This window comes from Cynocephalus volans, chromosome 11 (genome assembly GCF_027409185.1).
Source record: "Cynocephalus volans isolate mCynVol1 chromosome 11, mCynVol1.pri, whole genome shotgun sequence".
In the NCBI taxonomy this organism is placed as follows: domain Eukaryota; kingdom Metazoa; phylum Chordata; class Mammalia; order Dermoptera; family Cynocephalidae; genus Cynocephalus; species Cynocephalus volans.
The window spans coordinates 84253739-84268193 of NC_084470.1; the positions used below are offsets into that span (position 1 = coordinate 84253739).

Consider the following 14455-nt stretch of genomic DNA (forward strand, 5'->3'; position numbering starts at 1 on the left):
ATCTCAATGTTGCAAATTGTGTATCTACTAACCATTACTGCATTTATTCTATTGCCTAATTTTGTCTGGCATAATTTGGCCCAGAACAGACACTTAGTGCTAAAAAGGTACACAAGGAGATTGCAGGAATTCTTATCTCTATTGGAGATTATGTAGACACCAACCAGAGGAGTAAATTGATTTGCCTAAAATTAGGGCACAGTATTAGAACCAAGAAGCTCATGGCTCTTCATAGTCTTCATAGCTGACCAAAGTCCCAGAGGTCATTTCTCTAGGTCCCACAATTACTGCTTGACAACCTAGACTGTATTAGATCCCTTCTGATTTATACACCTCCTGTTTGGAATCATGATGATCCTGTTTGGATCTTTGAGACCTACAAATGCCCCACACCTTCTCTCTCTACTTTCAGACTCAAGTCACTCCTAATAAGACTGTTTTCCTTGCTTTCTAGCCTATTAAACAGAACTCTCCCATTACAGCCTGTTACCGCTTGTAGAACCCAGGGTTTTCCAACATTGGTACAATTCACAATGTGCCAGGGGTGGGGGTGTAATTTTTTGTTGTGAGGGACTGGGGGACTGTCCTGTGCATCGTTAAAATGTTTAGCAGTATCTCTGACCTTTATTCACTAGATGTTAGTAGCACCCCCTTCCCTGACAGTGAGAAAAAAAAATGTCTCCAGATATTTCCAGGTATCCCCTGGTAGGTAAAATTTCCCTTGATTGAGAACCACTGGTATAGTCCATCTCTCGCATTCACTGTATTAAGCTCACCTATAGAAGATGGGAATTGGGAAGAAAAAGGGAAGTCTAGTCCTTGTATGTTTGCTTCCCATGACTTGCTCGGTCTTCCTTAGAATTGGAGGTTTCCCAGAAATTCACTCCAAAGCTGGCTGTGTTTTCATTCCTTCTCCGGGTAGGGTTTTTCAGTGCACAATCAGTCCTAGAGTTCTCTGGAACTTAGCAATAATAGGAACTCAGGGGGCCTTTACTTAATGGTCATTTGTAAGCAACAAAGATTGCATCTCCGTGATGCCAACAGGAGGTGTGTAAATCAGAAGGGATCTAATAAAACCCAAGTGGTCAAGCAATAACTGTGGAACAAATGGGAACTCAAATAGAAGTGGATTGTAAAGGTGTCAGGCAGTTTTCTGGATTGCATCATAAACACGCTCGGCACTAATATCAATGACTTCAACCCAGAAAATGAATTATTCTTGGATTAGCTCTTTGCACTGAGCTAGCATAACCATGATTCACCATCCAACAGTCAGTCACATTTAACCCTGGAGCACTACACAAGGTCTGCAGTAAAGTACATACATTCTGGAATATTCCAAAGGGGAATTTATCCACTAAATCTGAGCACTATACTTCAAATTCTTTATTCTACCTATTTATTTCTATCTCAAGAAACAGGCTACTGATTTTGAAATTTGTTCTATGATGCCAATGGAAGTTCTTGGCGTTGACGTTTATCGTTAAAGGTCTCTTTCAAATGAGCTACTTCCTCTCTAATAAAAATTATGTCCCATGTAATGGGTGTAATTGCATATATTTTTCGTGTTTGTATTTTAAAAATCACAGTGCAAGATATAGGGCTGTAAAAAATGTCAAAACATAATCATGCTCTGGGGAAAATAGGATTTGTTGTATGCTTGAGAGAGCAGCAGATAGAGTCTTCAATTGCTTACTGCAGAGCTGCCATTTCTAATAAGAATAAAATAGTAGAGGATGGTGTCAATGTGAAACTACAGAAAATGCTTCAGGAAGGACCAATTATCATTCAGCTCTAATGTTACTGCTGAATCATCACAGGGAAAATGCATCAGAACCATTAATAACAAATAAATGTCATAGATGGTGGAGAAAATATTTAAAAATTCAATGGTTGCAACCTAAGTGGCTTATGAATTATACATTTAATTAAGAAAAGCCAAATGGGAAGGTTTTTAAACTTCTAGTTTGAAAAGTATTATTTTTTCCTTTCTCTGTTAAAAAATACACAGATTAAGCACAGCAGTGGCTGATGATGGAACAGAATAGATATAGCCCCCACTGCAGGCAGGTATTCAGATGAATAGAAAGAGCCAGCCCCTGGGGAAAAGGGAGCAGGGCAGGTGAGAAATACAATGGCAGGAAGGACTTGAAGCTTAACATCTTCACCAGGTCAGAGGGGAATGAAAGTGCAGCTGGATTGTAGTCCCAGAGCTGCTGCTAACTCTCTTCTCTGCTTCTCCACTTGTAAAATGAAGACACGGGGTTGGTAGATCTCTCAAATCTCTGCCATTCCTGCCATACTATGAATCTATGTCCCAGAAACATCCTCTTCTTCAGGGCCTAGCAAGCCACCCAAAAGCTAATGTACAATGGGGCTACCATTCAAAATCCAGGGTGTTTCTCTTCCTAGTATGATTAGGCAGAGGAGACTGAGTTTTTCCATTTATATCAATCATTTTCAAAGCATAGTTCCGGATCGCCAGTATCAGTATCACCTGGGAACTTGTGGGCCATGCAGATTCTCTGGCTCCTTCCCAGACCTACTGAATCAGAAACTCCGAAGGTGCAGCCAAGCGGTTTGTAGTTTAACACTACAGACCTCCAGGTGATTCTGACACACTCTGAAGTTTCAGAACCTCTCCTTTAGAGAGGCCCATTTTAGAGGGAAGAATTATTCTTTAAGATTTTATATGTGTTTATTGTCTGTTAATATTAGCAGTAAACACTTTGGAGTAATTAAAAACGACAGATTGACCTTTTATCCTATGAGATTCTTCAGAAATTGGACACAGGACAAGTGACATTGATGGGGGAGGGAATGTTGGGTAAGCAGGGCTGGATCCACAGGGAGCTTGGGAATTGGAAGGAAGTCTGAGAGTGAGGAAGAAGAGGCGAGGGCAGAAGATTGACATAGAAAAAGAGGATCAATTATAGATACATAGAAAATTAGAAAGAGCAAAGGACATGGCATCAGAAGGATCTAGGTTCAAGTCCTCCCCTTCTACATGTTAACAATATGATTGGAGATTACCTTTATACTCCTAGCTTCAGTAGCCTCTTCTGTAACAGGCATGCTAGCAATACCTAATTAACCACATAAAGCAATTGCTGGGGTCATAAAACAAAAGTGCTTTTTAAAGTTATCATTGTTCTTTATGTTATCTTCTCTATTTCTGCATTAGATTCTTCCAGCAGATTCTAAATGTTCCACAACTGAGAAAGAATACACAACATGTAGGGAAAGATAGGAAAGTTTTAGCAGCTAATGTAAAAGTGAATTCACCAAGGGAGAGATGAAAATTACAGTCTCAGGTCCCAAGATTATAGGTTGAAGAATACAAGGATTTCTTGGGCACTAGCAGCAACTTGTAATTTCTAAGTGAAAGGGGTTACGTTGAATTTCAGAGAGCTAAGGCCTATTTCTCTCCCCAGACAGACATTGAATAAGGACCCCTAAGCTGAGACGTGGCCCTGGGAATTTGCTCATGATTGTTCTTATTTCACAAAAGGTTCGAAAAAGGAGGAGTCAATGACAACAGGGGAATCTGAACTACATTTTTTCCCACCTCTTTATATTGAGGAAGAATTTACTATCTGGATGACTCTCTGGTTTCAAACAAAAGCCCTTTGAGTATCTCTTTGGTGCAGACAGAGCAACAGGCTTAGAAGTGAGGCAACAAAGGACATTAGTATAGAAACCTAGAAGTAAGAGACCACATGGAATGTTGAAAGACTTCAATAGGAAGTTGCAAAAGAAAAGAAAAGGAAGATTCAATACCTGAGAACAGGGCAAGAATGTTAAAGCATATTTTCAAAAATAAAAAATGAATTGCATTTACGTATACTTGAGATAAAAGTATGAACTCCTAGGGAGATCAAAGAAATGCTGAGGGTGGAGTAGAACATTCATAGAATCATAGGTTTAACTTTCCATGCACTGTGAAAATAATCTTTTTTTTGGGTAACATCCCAAGCAATGGTCATCCATCCACTGCTTGATCATTTTTGCTCGCTCCCTTGCAAATCATCCCTGCTATAGTTCTGAAGTTCAGACTACTCTTTATTGTATTGAGTCAGACACTGTTATGTAACTTCCAATGGCCATAGTTCCTACTTTTGTCTTCTGCACATCAATAGAGATGTTTTATTTAACCCTTAATGCATGTGATACCCCTTCAATATGGGAAGACAGCTCCAATATTCTTCCCAAATTTCTTCCTGAAGGTCAAAATCTAAGTTTTTATCACTTTTTTTTATGTGAGATAGCTTCTGGTTTTTGCTACACTTTTGTCAATCTCTTGATACACTTGAGATTTTTAATTCCCCTCTCAATAAGGTGTGCTCTGAACATAATGTTCAAGTTCAACTTGCATCAGTCATTTGGAGGGTGTTGGTAATACTGATTCCATGATACTTCACTCAGATATAATGAAACCAAATTGCTAGAAGTAAAGTTAGCTATCTGTATTTTAACAAGCTTCTTTAGTGATTCTAATGTTCATGAGATTCGGGAATCAATGCCTGATTAAAACATAATGTTCCAGACTGAACAGTTCAGAGTAAGAATAAAAAATGTTATCCATCTTATTTTTACAAGTTTTAGCTTATTCTAGTGCTTAGCCTTTCTGACATTGTTTTCATCCTGTTGATTCATTTTTCCATTTACATAAATAATACATAGTAATCTAAAATTCTAATATGACAGAAACACGTTGTGTAGAGAGTAAAAATCTTTTGTATTTCCTGCCCCTCACCCTGAGAAAACCACCGTATACATCCTCAGGTTTTTAAATATAATAATTTGTATGAACATATACACACAGAAGTTCCCAAACTCAAATATATAATTTTTAATTGACTAATACTAAACGTATTTATTTATAGCATGCTTTTTCACTTGACAATACAGCTTGGGTTTTTTTCCACCTGACACTACTTTTATAGGCTTAATGCTACTTTTTGCATTTTCATGTTTCATAAAAGAGTGGCATTTTTTGTTGTTGCTGTTCCTTGTCATATCTTAACCTAATATCTGCTTTATTCTGGAAATAGTATGAGTTCTGTCTGAATAAATGAGGTGTTTTTTTTGACATCATTTATAGATCGTTGTAAAAAATTCATTCTTTTGGGCCAGCCCCGAAGCTCACTCGGGAGAGTGTGGCGCAGGTAGCACCAAGGCTGCGAGTTTGGATCCTGTGTAGGGATGGCCGGTGCGCTCACTGGCTGAGCGCAGTGCAGACCACACCGTGCCGAGGGTTGTGATCCCCTTACTAGTCAAAAAAAAAAAATCATTCTTTTGCTCCTCCTCATTAGTAATGGTCTCTTTCTGGGTGGACTCACTTTCTTCTTTCTCGTTTCTCTCTCTCTCTCTCTCTCTCTCTCTCTCTCTCTCTCTCTCTCTCTCTCCTTTCTTTTCTTCCTCCATCACTTCCTCCCTCTTTCCCTTCTTTCCTTCCTCCCTCCTTTCCATCCTTCCTTCCTTTATAAAATCTAGTTCCCTAAGTGTATGTACTGTTAATCTTTATGTGTATATATATATATAGTTTATATATATATATATATATATATATATAAATTTTCTTTTTTTTTTTTTGGTGGTGGAAGGGATGATAAAATGGCAACATTTCTTCATTCCCACTTCCTAAAGAGTTTTTCTATGTGGGTCAGATTTAAGTTCAGAACAGCTGTCCATCTGTATTGCCCCCTCATACTTTTGAGTGTTTAAATTCAGTAAGGTTAGTAAAGAATGTGTATTAGGTGATCCACTTCCAGCTGAGAAGGACTGCTATAACACATCAGAAATAATGAGCCTCTTTTGTCTCTACCATGTCTCGCTTGTGTACCAGTTATTGTAAGTACAGATGACAAATATAACCTGAGGCCTCTGCTTGGACAAGGGCCTCGAGTTTCATGAACTGCTCTCCTGTGAGCTGTGATTCCTCAGCGTGTGAACGTCCATCCAGGTGAAGATGTTTTTGACCTAACTGTAGTACATTTCCGTTGCTCACCCCAGTACCTATACATTTCACTTATTTTAGGGGTCCCTTTTGAATCAGGTGTATTCTTTTTCCCTAGAGACAGTTCTATTTCTACCTAGTTTTCACAATATGCCTAATATCTTAGCCTTCAGATAAAACCACACTTACAAAGACTTTATGCATAAGAATATCTTCCTTTTTCTTCTAAAATTCTCTAACTAGAGCATCTTGCCCATGCTATTTGCTCTGAGCACCATTTGCCTACTCACCTGGATAGCTCCTGGTCATCCTGCTAGTTTCAACATGGAATTACTCCTTCTGAGAAGTCTTCTCTGGCCACAGATAATTCTAGATTCCTTCTCTTGGCTCCCTATAAGGTGTCTGTAAAAGCATATGTCATCACCCACTGAGATTATCCACACTAGTGGTAGTTAGCAGTAACTGGTGTGACCTTTATAGGCCACAGGTTTTGCTTTGCTGTACTCTAAGTCCTAAAACTGTGACAGAATAGGTGTTCAGAAATTATGTCACGGTTGAATAAGTGAACTCCAAGATCTGGAGTAGAATCCTTGAACATAATTTTACATTAAATTTTTAATAAGTACCCCTAAGTATGTTTAACAACTTCTGACAACATATTGAGAACCATTGCTTCACAATGAGTATTATTGAAGAAATTTATTATGCATTTTGATCCTATAATAATTTATATCTTTATATAATAATTTATATATCTCATATCTTTTATCAATAAATGCATCCACTTATTTCCTTTACACCCTATCGTCACACCTTTAATCCCAAAAAGCCAAAGATGGACAGGGTGACTATATAATTTACTATCCAAACTGGGTTATATTTGAATATAAGGGAATATTACAATTATACCAGGACAACAGCTATAAACTAGACAAATAGGAGCACAGTTTTACTCTAATTATGGACAGGTAGACACGGAATACTCAGAATACAGTAACAACAATACATTTTCTTCCTGTTTTTCAGATTTATCTTATGCATGGATGTTCAATGATAACCCTTTATATGTCCAAGAGGACCACAGGCGGTTTATATCTCAAGAGACGGGCAACTTGTATATTGCCAAAGTGGAACCATCAGATGTGGGCAACTACACTTGTTTCATAACAAACAAGGAGGCCCAAAGAAGTGTCCACGGACCACCCACTCCATTAGTGCAGCGCACCGATGGTAAGATAATGAGTTATCTTGGCAATATACTTTGTGGCTCTTAAAGACTGGGGAGACCTGCAGAGCTTTCTGCTTCCCTTTTGTTCAGTGGAGCCACATCACCTACAAGTTAAATTCAATTCACAAATATGATGAAAATCAGAAATTATAAAAAATCTAATAGCAAATTTTATAATTTACCTGCATAATCCAGTATCCATGGTTCTGGGTATACTGTGCCATCTCCTTTCTGGCATTGGCATAGCTTATCTTTTCTTTGCTTAAGGATTATTTTGTGAAAACAATGTTTGTTTGGGGGAGCTGGCGTGTGTGTATGTGTGCACGTGTGGGTGCTGCCAAATTTGTATAATTGAATTAATATGTTTTTAATGAACATATGTTGCAGCTTCTCTTTAATGCCCCCCTTCTTTCCATATTTGCCTTTTTCTGTTTACCATTTATTTATGTGGCTGGCAAAATGGGGAAAGTTTCACATCCAAGGAAAGCAAAGCAAACCAACATTCATTATGAGCATTTAAAGAAGAATGAAACAAAAGATTCATACTAATTATATTCCTCCAAGGAACATAATTCAGATGGGTCTCTGATGAGCTTTGTAGCTTAGTCAAGTCATAGCTGCTACAAGATTTAGAGAACTAGAAGTCTAAGGAAGCCATCGAAGTGGAAAAATTCTCTAGTTGATTCTTTAATTAAATGTTCACAGTGGGATGTGCAAAGATAGAAACCTGTTGGTGCATTTTATGATCAAATTCCGGACTTGAAATGAAATACCTCGTAGAATTATTCTATCCCCTGAAGAGTCTAAGAAAAGCAAGAATGTGATGCTAATAATGGCTAACAGAATTATGGAGCCAGCTCCATAGAGGGAGTTCTTATAACAGAGCTTTTATAATCACTAACCACCCAAATATATTTGCAAGGTCTTAATTCAGATTTTAGCAGCCATTGGATTTACTCATAAGTCCAATTTTTCCCCTTCAGTGAGTACTCTATTCATGACTGGAAATATGCAGAGATTCTAGCATGTTTTTTCCATTTGTTTTCTGTCTCTCTTAGTTTCTGCTTTTCCCTTTCTTAATTCCTTCTTTTTTCTATCTCCTATTTTCCCTTCAACACATTTATGGTAAAATAGACCAATAGCATTATACTTAATATTAGGGAAAAAACCTGCCAAAAAGTGGGCATGCAAGTAATATCAGATGTCAACAAAGTAGAAAAAATAAAATCTACCGATTTAGTTGAATGAAGTAGTACTTTCTACCTTCTCAACCATAACCTCTTTGAATGTTTGTAATGATCAAGGTCTTAAAAATAAGGTATTTTTATCTTATATATATTTTGTAATTTTTATATTTTCTGCACACCAATTATCCATTTATTCTAGGAATGCATTACTTTGGCATTATGTATATAAGTTTAAAATGATTAAAGTTTTTAAAGAATCTCGAGTTGTCACTGATTAAATTAGTCAAGTTAATAAGGCTACCCTAGGTATGTATTTTTGTTGGTTACAACTCCTTTTATAGACCATGTATTTTCATTACTTCAGACCACTCTCTTATTCTTATTTTAGTAGCCTATATCCAAAATTCCTTATCGCAAATTTTAAAACTGAAAAAACAGACATTTTTTATAGGTGTACAACACTCATTTAGCAGCAAGACCTCATTGTACTGACATACAAATATTTATGTCTTTATCTTAGTGTGATTACTTCATATGTTTTGCTGCACAAATAGTGATAATTTGGATTAAGAGGTGCTGCAAAAGACTTCTTGCAGTGTTAACTGAAAACTTCCTTATTCCTGAACAGATCTGGCCTCATGAGTTCCATGAGAGGAAGATAGATCTGGATATCACTAGAGAAGGATCTTTTTTGAAAACTCAGAAGCATTATAAAATGTAGGTGTATCCAGTTCTTAATTGGAAACACTAATTCTTATTAAGACCAAATAATCAGGTTTTGGTTAATGAAACATTTATTTCATAGAAAACGTCTATTCTCCAGAAATGCTGCTAGCTCTTTTGATATTTAACAGGTGTGATGGGGGAATATGAACCAAAGATTGAAGTGCGTTTTCCTGAAACTATACAAGCTGCAAAGGATTCATCTGTAAAACTGGAATGCTTTGCCCTTGGAAAGTAAGGTTTTTTTTTTTTTTTCTTTTTTTTCCTGGTTGCTTTAATTTTTGTTTTAAAACCCTTTTGTTATTCAAACATTGCTCTAAGGTAAATTACCAAATAGATTTCAAATGCTAGTCAATAGGGAACTTTCTGATTGGAATTCAAACACGTCTAATGCTCTGAAAATGATTGGGGCTGCAACTCTGCCCTAAACCTACTGATATTTCTTCTAGTTTGAGTACAATGAGACCCATTTAGGCAGCACCTTGGGAGGGAATGAGTGCACTTATATGAGCTGGTGACAAGTCAACCTTCGACATATCCTTCACTCCCTTCTGTCCTACATCAAGAAACACATAGCCTGTAGTGTCTCTGACCTTAATTAATCAGCAATTCTTATAAATAAAAAACCCACACTGCTTGTTTCCAAAATAAAGTCCATAATTTTACTTGATAATTCGAATTAAGTCTAACCTGCCCTGATTATAGAGGAATTTTGTTTTACTGAGATAAGAGTTTATCAGGGACAGTCTTGGAATACTTGTAAGCCAGCAAAATACTTGCATTTTTGCATGGAATATCCAGAACATCTCTTTGCCTTTTCATGATATTTAAATTTCACTTTTCTGCCTCTAAATACCAGTAACACCAGAAAAAAGAGACAAACTAGATTTGCCCTTTCCAAACTTTAGTGTGCATATGACTTACCTGGGGACATGGTTAAATTCAGGTATTGCTTCTTTAGGTCTGGGGTGTGGTCCATTGCTAACAAGCTCCCAGGTAATAGTCATGCTTCTTGTCTACAGAGCATTCTTTGAGTAGTAAAAGACTCGACTCTGACTATGAGCTCTGAAGTCTTAACTAAAAATTCATTCTATTACTAATGCCATCAATACACTTATAGTGACTTAGTCTTCAAATTCTGGAAAATATCCTTAAAAGTCTCAATCTATTTATTAGTTAAATATACTCAGCAATCCAAATGATTCTGGTTACTAAATCTTTTGGTTTCCTTTCTGCAGGTAAAATTTTTTGTATCTTTGAATTAAATTTCTCAGAAATCCAAGAAAATTTCTGAGAAATCATTATTTCTCGTGGATTTAAGAGACCATATTTTTTATTTTACACACCATATAGTACTGGTCTCATGGTATTTGTATTATATAAATAGTTATTGATTGATTAAATGACTCTTAAGAAAATGACAAATGGGGGCTTTAAATCAGTTTTTATTTGTTTACCTGCCTTTTAAAGTATGATGAACTTTCACCATTTTCAAGCTTTCTCAGAAATTAAGGTTTGCAATACAACATAAAGTGTTTGTCAGCAACATATTTTGGGAATTACATGATTTTCTAAAAAGAAAACCAATGAAAGATAGCATCTGAAAAGAATATTAATAACTTATTTCATCATATTTGGCACTAGGAAATATGAATTTCTGGAAAAAAAAAAGCTCTTAGATAATAAAAATAACTTTGCAAATTATTGAGGCTAGTTTTCAGGAAGCTAATGTAAATAATTTAATTTGCTAAGCCTCTATAACTAAGCATTTAAGATATTTTATAATATATGTGTAATCCTTAGTCTTGCAAGGCTCATCATATTTTCACTATATGTGAGAAACTGAGGCTCAGATTGGATAAGTAACATATTCAATTTCATGCTTCTAGTAAGAGGAGAGAGTGATTCAGACCTAGGCCCATCTGATTTTAAATTCTGAATTTAGCAACTTTGTAGTAAATGGTAAGGTAACCGTTTCTGAAATCACTGGAAGCAGATTTATTTCCAAACTTATCAAGAGTTCTCTGATTGTTAGAAAACATGCTTATAATCTCTATGAACTTCCATATTCTCATCCAAAAGGAATTATAATGATACCTACCTTGTAAGTTTGTTGTGAAGATTATAATAGATAATACACGTCAAAACATTTAGCTCTGGGCTTGGCATTTAGGTGGTAAATGTTTTTTGAGTTATTCTGAATTTAAAGTGCAAGTTCCATTCTACTTTCGTATAACCAATGTTTTGAGTTTGTGGGAATGTTAAAAGTAGAAAAGTTATCTCAGAGAGTCTATAAATTCTCATCTCTCCCCGGTCCCTTCCTCTTCCCTCTGCCTATTGATGACAGTGTAAGAGAGAAAGCAGCAATCAGGGTCAGTTCTGGAGTAAACAAAAGGAACAGAAGGGGAGAGAACTTGATCAATATAGTCTTTGAATTGCTCATATATCAATTTTCTTAATTTTCTTTATTTCTATATTATTCAAACCTATTGAAAAGTTAAAAGTGTAATAAATGGACAATCACATATACTTTACCTGAATTGACCAAGTGTAAACCATTCACACACACACACACACAATTAAACATGATAAGTAATAACTTAGGCTGTATTTGGGGGGAGTGCATATTTATTCCACTCAAAATATTGCTAAAGCTCTACATCCCTTTCAGCCCAGATTGCTGTGAAATTGACAATGGAAGAAAACGGAAAAAGGCAGAGTCAGGAAATTTTGACCCTCCCACTTAGAGTTTACCATTTGGCTTCAATGTTTGGATCCTGTCAAGTGTACATGCTAAAAGAATTCATTGGAACTATGTGGAAGAAGTGGGTTAACAATCTAATCAATAAAGAGGAGTCTTGGAATATATGGGCCATATGAAGTAATTTAAAAATAAATAAAACATTCTCACATTTTTTATTAACCCCCTGGTGGATGAAAACAATCAATACTTTTAATTGACAAACAATGAAATTGTGGGCCGAGCCCGTGGCGCACTCGGGAGAGTGCAGCGCTAGGAGCATGGCGACGCTCCCGCCGCGGGTTCGGATCCTATATGGGAATGGCCGGTGCACTCACTGGCTGAGTGCAGGTCATGAAAAAAAAAAAAGACAAAAAAAAAAAAAAACAATGAAATTGTGCAAAGTGAAAATTAAAACATATGAAAGTACCTAAACTTCTTGATAAAATCTGAACAAGCAATATTTGACTTAGGAAAATTTGAATTGGAAAAATAATAGTTTAAAAAAAACTCAAAATGGAAAATCTAATGTGTATGTACAAAAAATCTTGATTGATAAATCATGTTTGCTAAATTAATACAGAAAAGACTTGTTGCACATGAAATAATATTAAACGAGAATGGGAAAATAAAAATTACTGAACTGCACTTCATAGAAAATTGTCAGGGAAATTGATTTAACGGAGTACACTCTATGAACTTTTATCTGACAAAATTCATCAGTGTTGAGATTATGTTTATTAAATTAAGTCATTGAGATAAAATCAAAATACCTTGGGGTTAAAATGGAAACTCCAAAGTATCCACTAACTTTGCAAAAACATCTTAGAATAAGACATAGAGCCGGGGGAAGCCAAACCCAGATGCATCTAGGCAGGCTGCCACCACTGCCCTGGGCCCCGCTAGGGTCCCGAGGTATGGAGCCCAGGGAAGCTGAACCCAGCCACAACCAGGTAAAGAGCACACCCAAAACACACAGGTAGCCCACCATAGCCACCTCAATGGCCATGGCTGCCGCAAAAGCAGCTAGTCTCTGCAGCAGCAGTCACAGACACCATGAGATGGCACTCCAGACTCTCGACTGCATTAACACAAGGAGATGCACCAGCAGAGACAAAAAAAAAAGTCCTCTCTCTCCACAAAGCACACTCTAGAGTAATAGAAGAAGCATCTGATTTATGATAGTAGGGGAGGACTTGATCACACCTGTCTCGGTACTGGACAGATCATCTAGGCAACAAACCAACACAGGAACAGTTAATCTATCAGATGGAGAGAAAAACTCCATGGTTATTAGAGGTGGGAGGGAGCAGGGGGAGGGGAAAGGGTATGAAAAGGGGGTGGAGGGGAGGAGGGAGATTGGATAAGGGGCATAAAGAGTAAGTATGATTTGTAACAATGAACATGCTAATAAAAAATAAATTAAAAAAAAAAGTATCCACTAAGCCAAAGTGCTAGTGTTAAAATATTCTGCATAAGAAACTTAAATTTTTTATAGTTGGAGTGCATTTTTCATTTCTTCAAATGAAGAAAATGTATGTGAAAATGCTTTGTACACTTTGGAAAACATACAAATGTGAGCCACTACCAAACAGTTTTATGCATCCTGCCAATAATTTTAAGAAAACAAATTGCATTGTATTTAAAACATTGCAAACATACTAAAAATCCTTTTTAGTTCAGTATGAATTTTGACATTTACCAAATGCTATATCGAGTCTTCTAAATTTATAAAATTAACAAACATAAAAAACAACACAGTTGCTAGAAAATTAATTATGTATAAGCATAATTAACAATCTGAAAATAACAAAATTAAGCTCCTTGTTTTTTAAATTGTAAATCTATATTTGTAGGTTTATTGCTAAGTGTTTTTATAAACTCCACTGAATGTTTATTATAAATCATATTCTCTGATTTCTCTTCATAAAAATATTGCTGTGCAGAATTTGGTTTTAGTTATTTTTTTCCAAATATGGCAACCTCTTTGTACCAATCCACCTGAATCGTCTTGTACACTTTGCAAGGTACTTAACTTCTTTGTAAGATATTTCGGAAAGTCAAAACTGAGAAAAGCTAATCAGAAAAAGTAAAAGAAATCAGTTATTTTTTCTTATTACATTTGCAAACCCATTGTTAACTACTATTCGTGCTATAAACTATGCGTACATTAAACTAGAGTTTATATATCTTAATAGATGGGGGGAAATAGAGAAGAGGAAGAGGGGAAATCAATAGGTGAATAGGTGGATAGGACAGAGAAAAAAGGAAGATCAGCTTCAGTGCCATATCTTATTAACATTTTTTTTTTTTATTTTTAGGGCCTAAGACAGTTCCTGAACTACAGATTAGTTTTCATTATATGTTTGTGCAATATACCACATATACGTACTTACATAATTAGGAAATAACCCCTTTATTCCTGGGAATATCCCTTCTTTTGAAGGTGTTGATCATTTTGTTGTTTATTTATCTGGATTAGTGTTATCTAAGCTTCCTGGATCTATGGATTGGTGTCTGTCATTAATTTTGGAAAATTTTTAGCCATTGTTACTTCAGTTATTTCTGTTGTTCATTTCTGTCTTTCTTCTCTTTCTGGTATTCCTGTTAAATATCTT

At 36.0% G+C, this 14455-nt stretch overlaps 1 protein-coding gene across 1 annotated transcript in view; it reads left to right on the forward strand.

Moving 5' to 3' along the window:
* CNTN6 (contactin 6) overlaps positions 1 to 14455 on the forward strand; it is a 161481-nt gene that overhangs the window by 52765 nt on the left and 94261 nt on the right. The window contains exons 5-6 of the mRNA XM_063113413.1: positions 6986 to 7189; positions 9229 to 9331. Of these exons, the coding sequence (XP_062969483.1) occupies positions 6986 to 7189; positions 9229 to 9331 (307 nt within the window). The remainder of the gene's footprint in view (positions 1 to 6985; positions 7190 to 9228; positions 9332 to 14455) is intronic.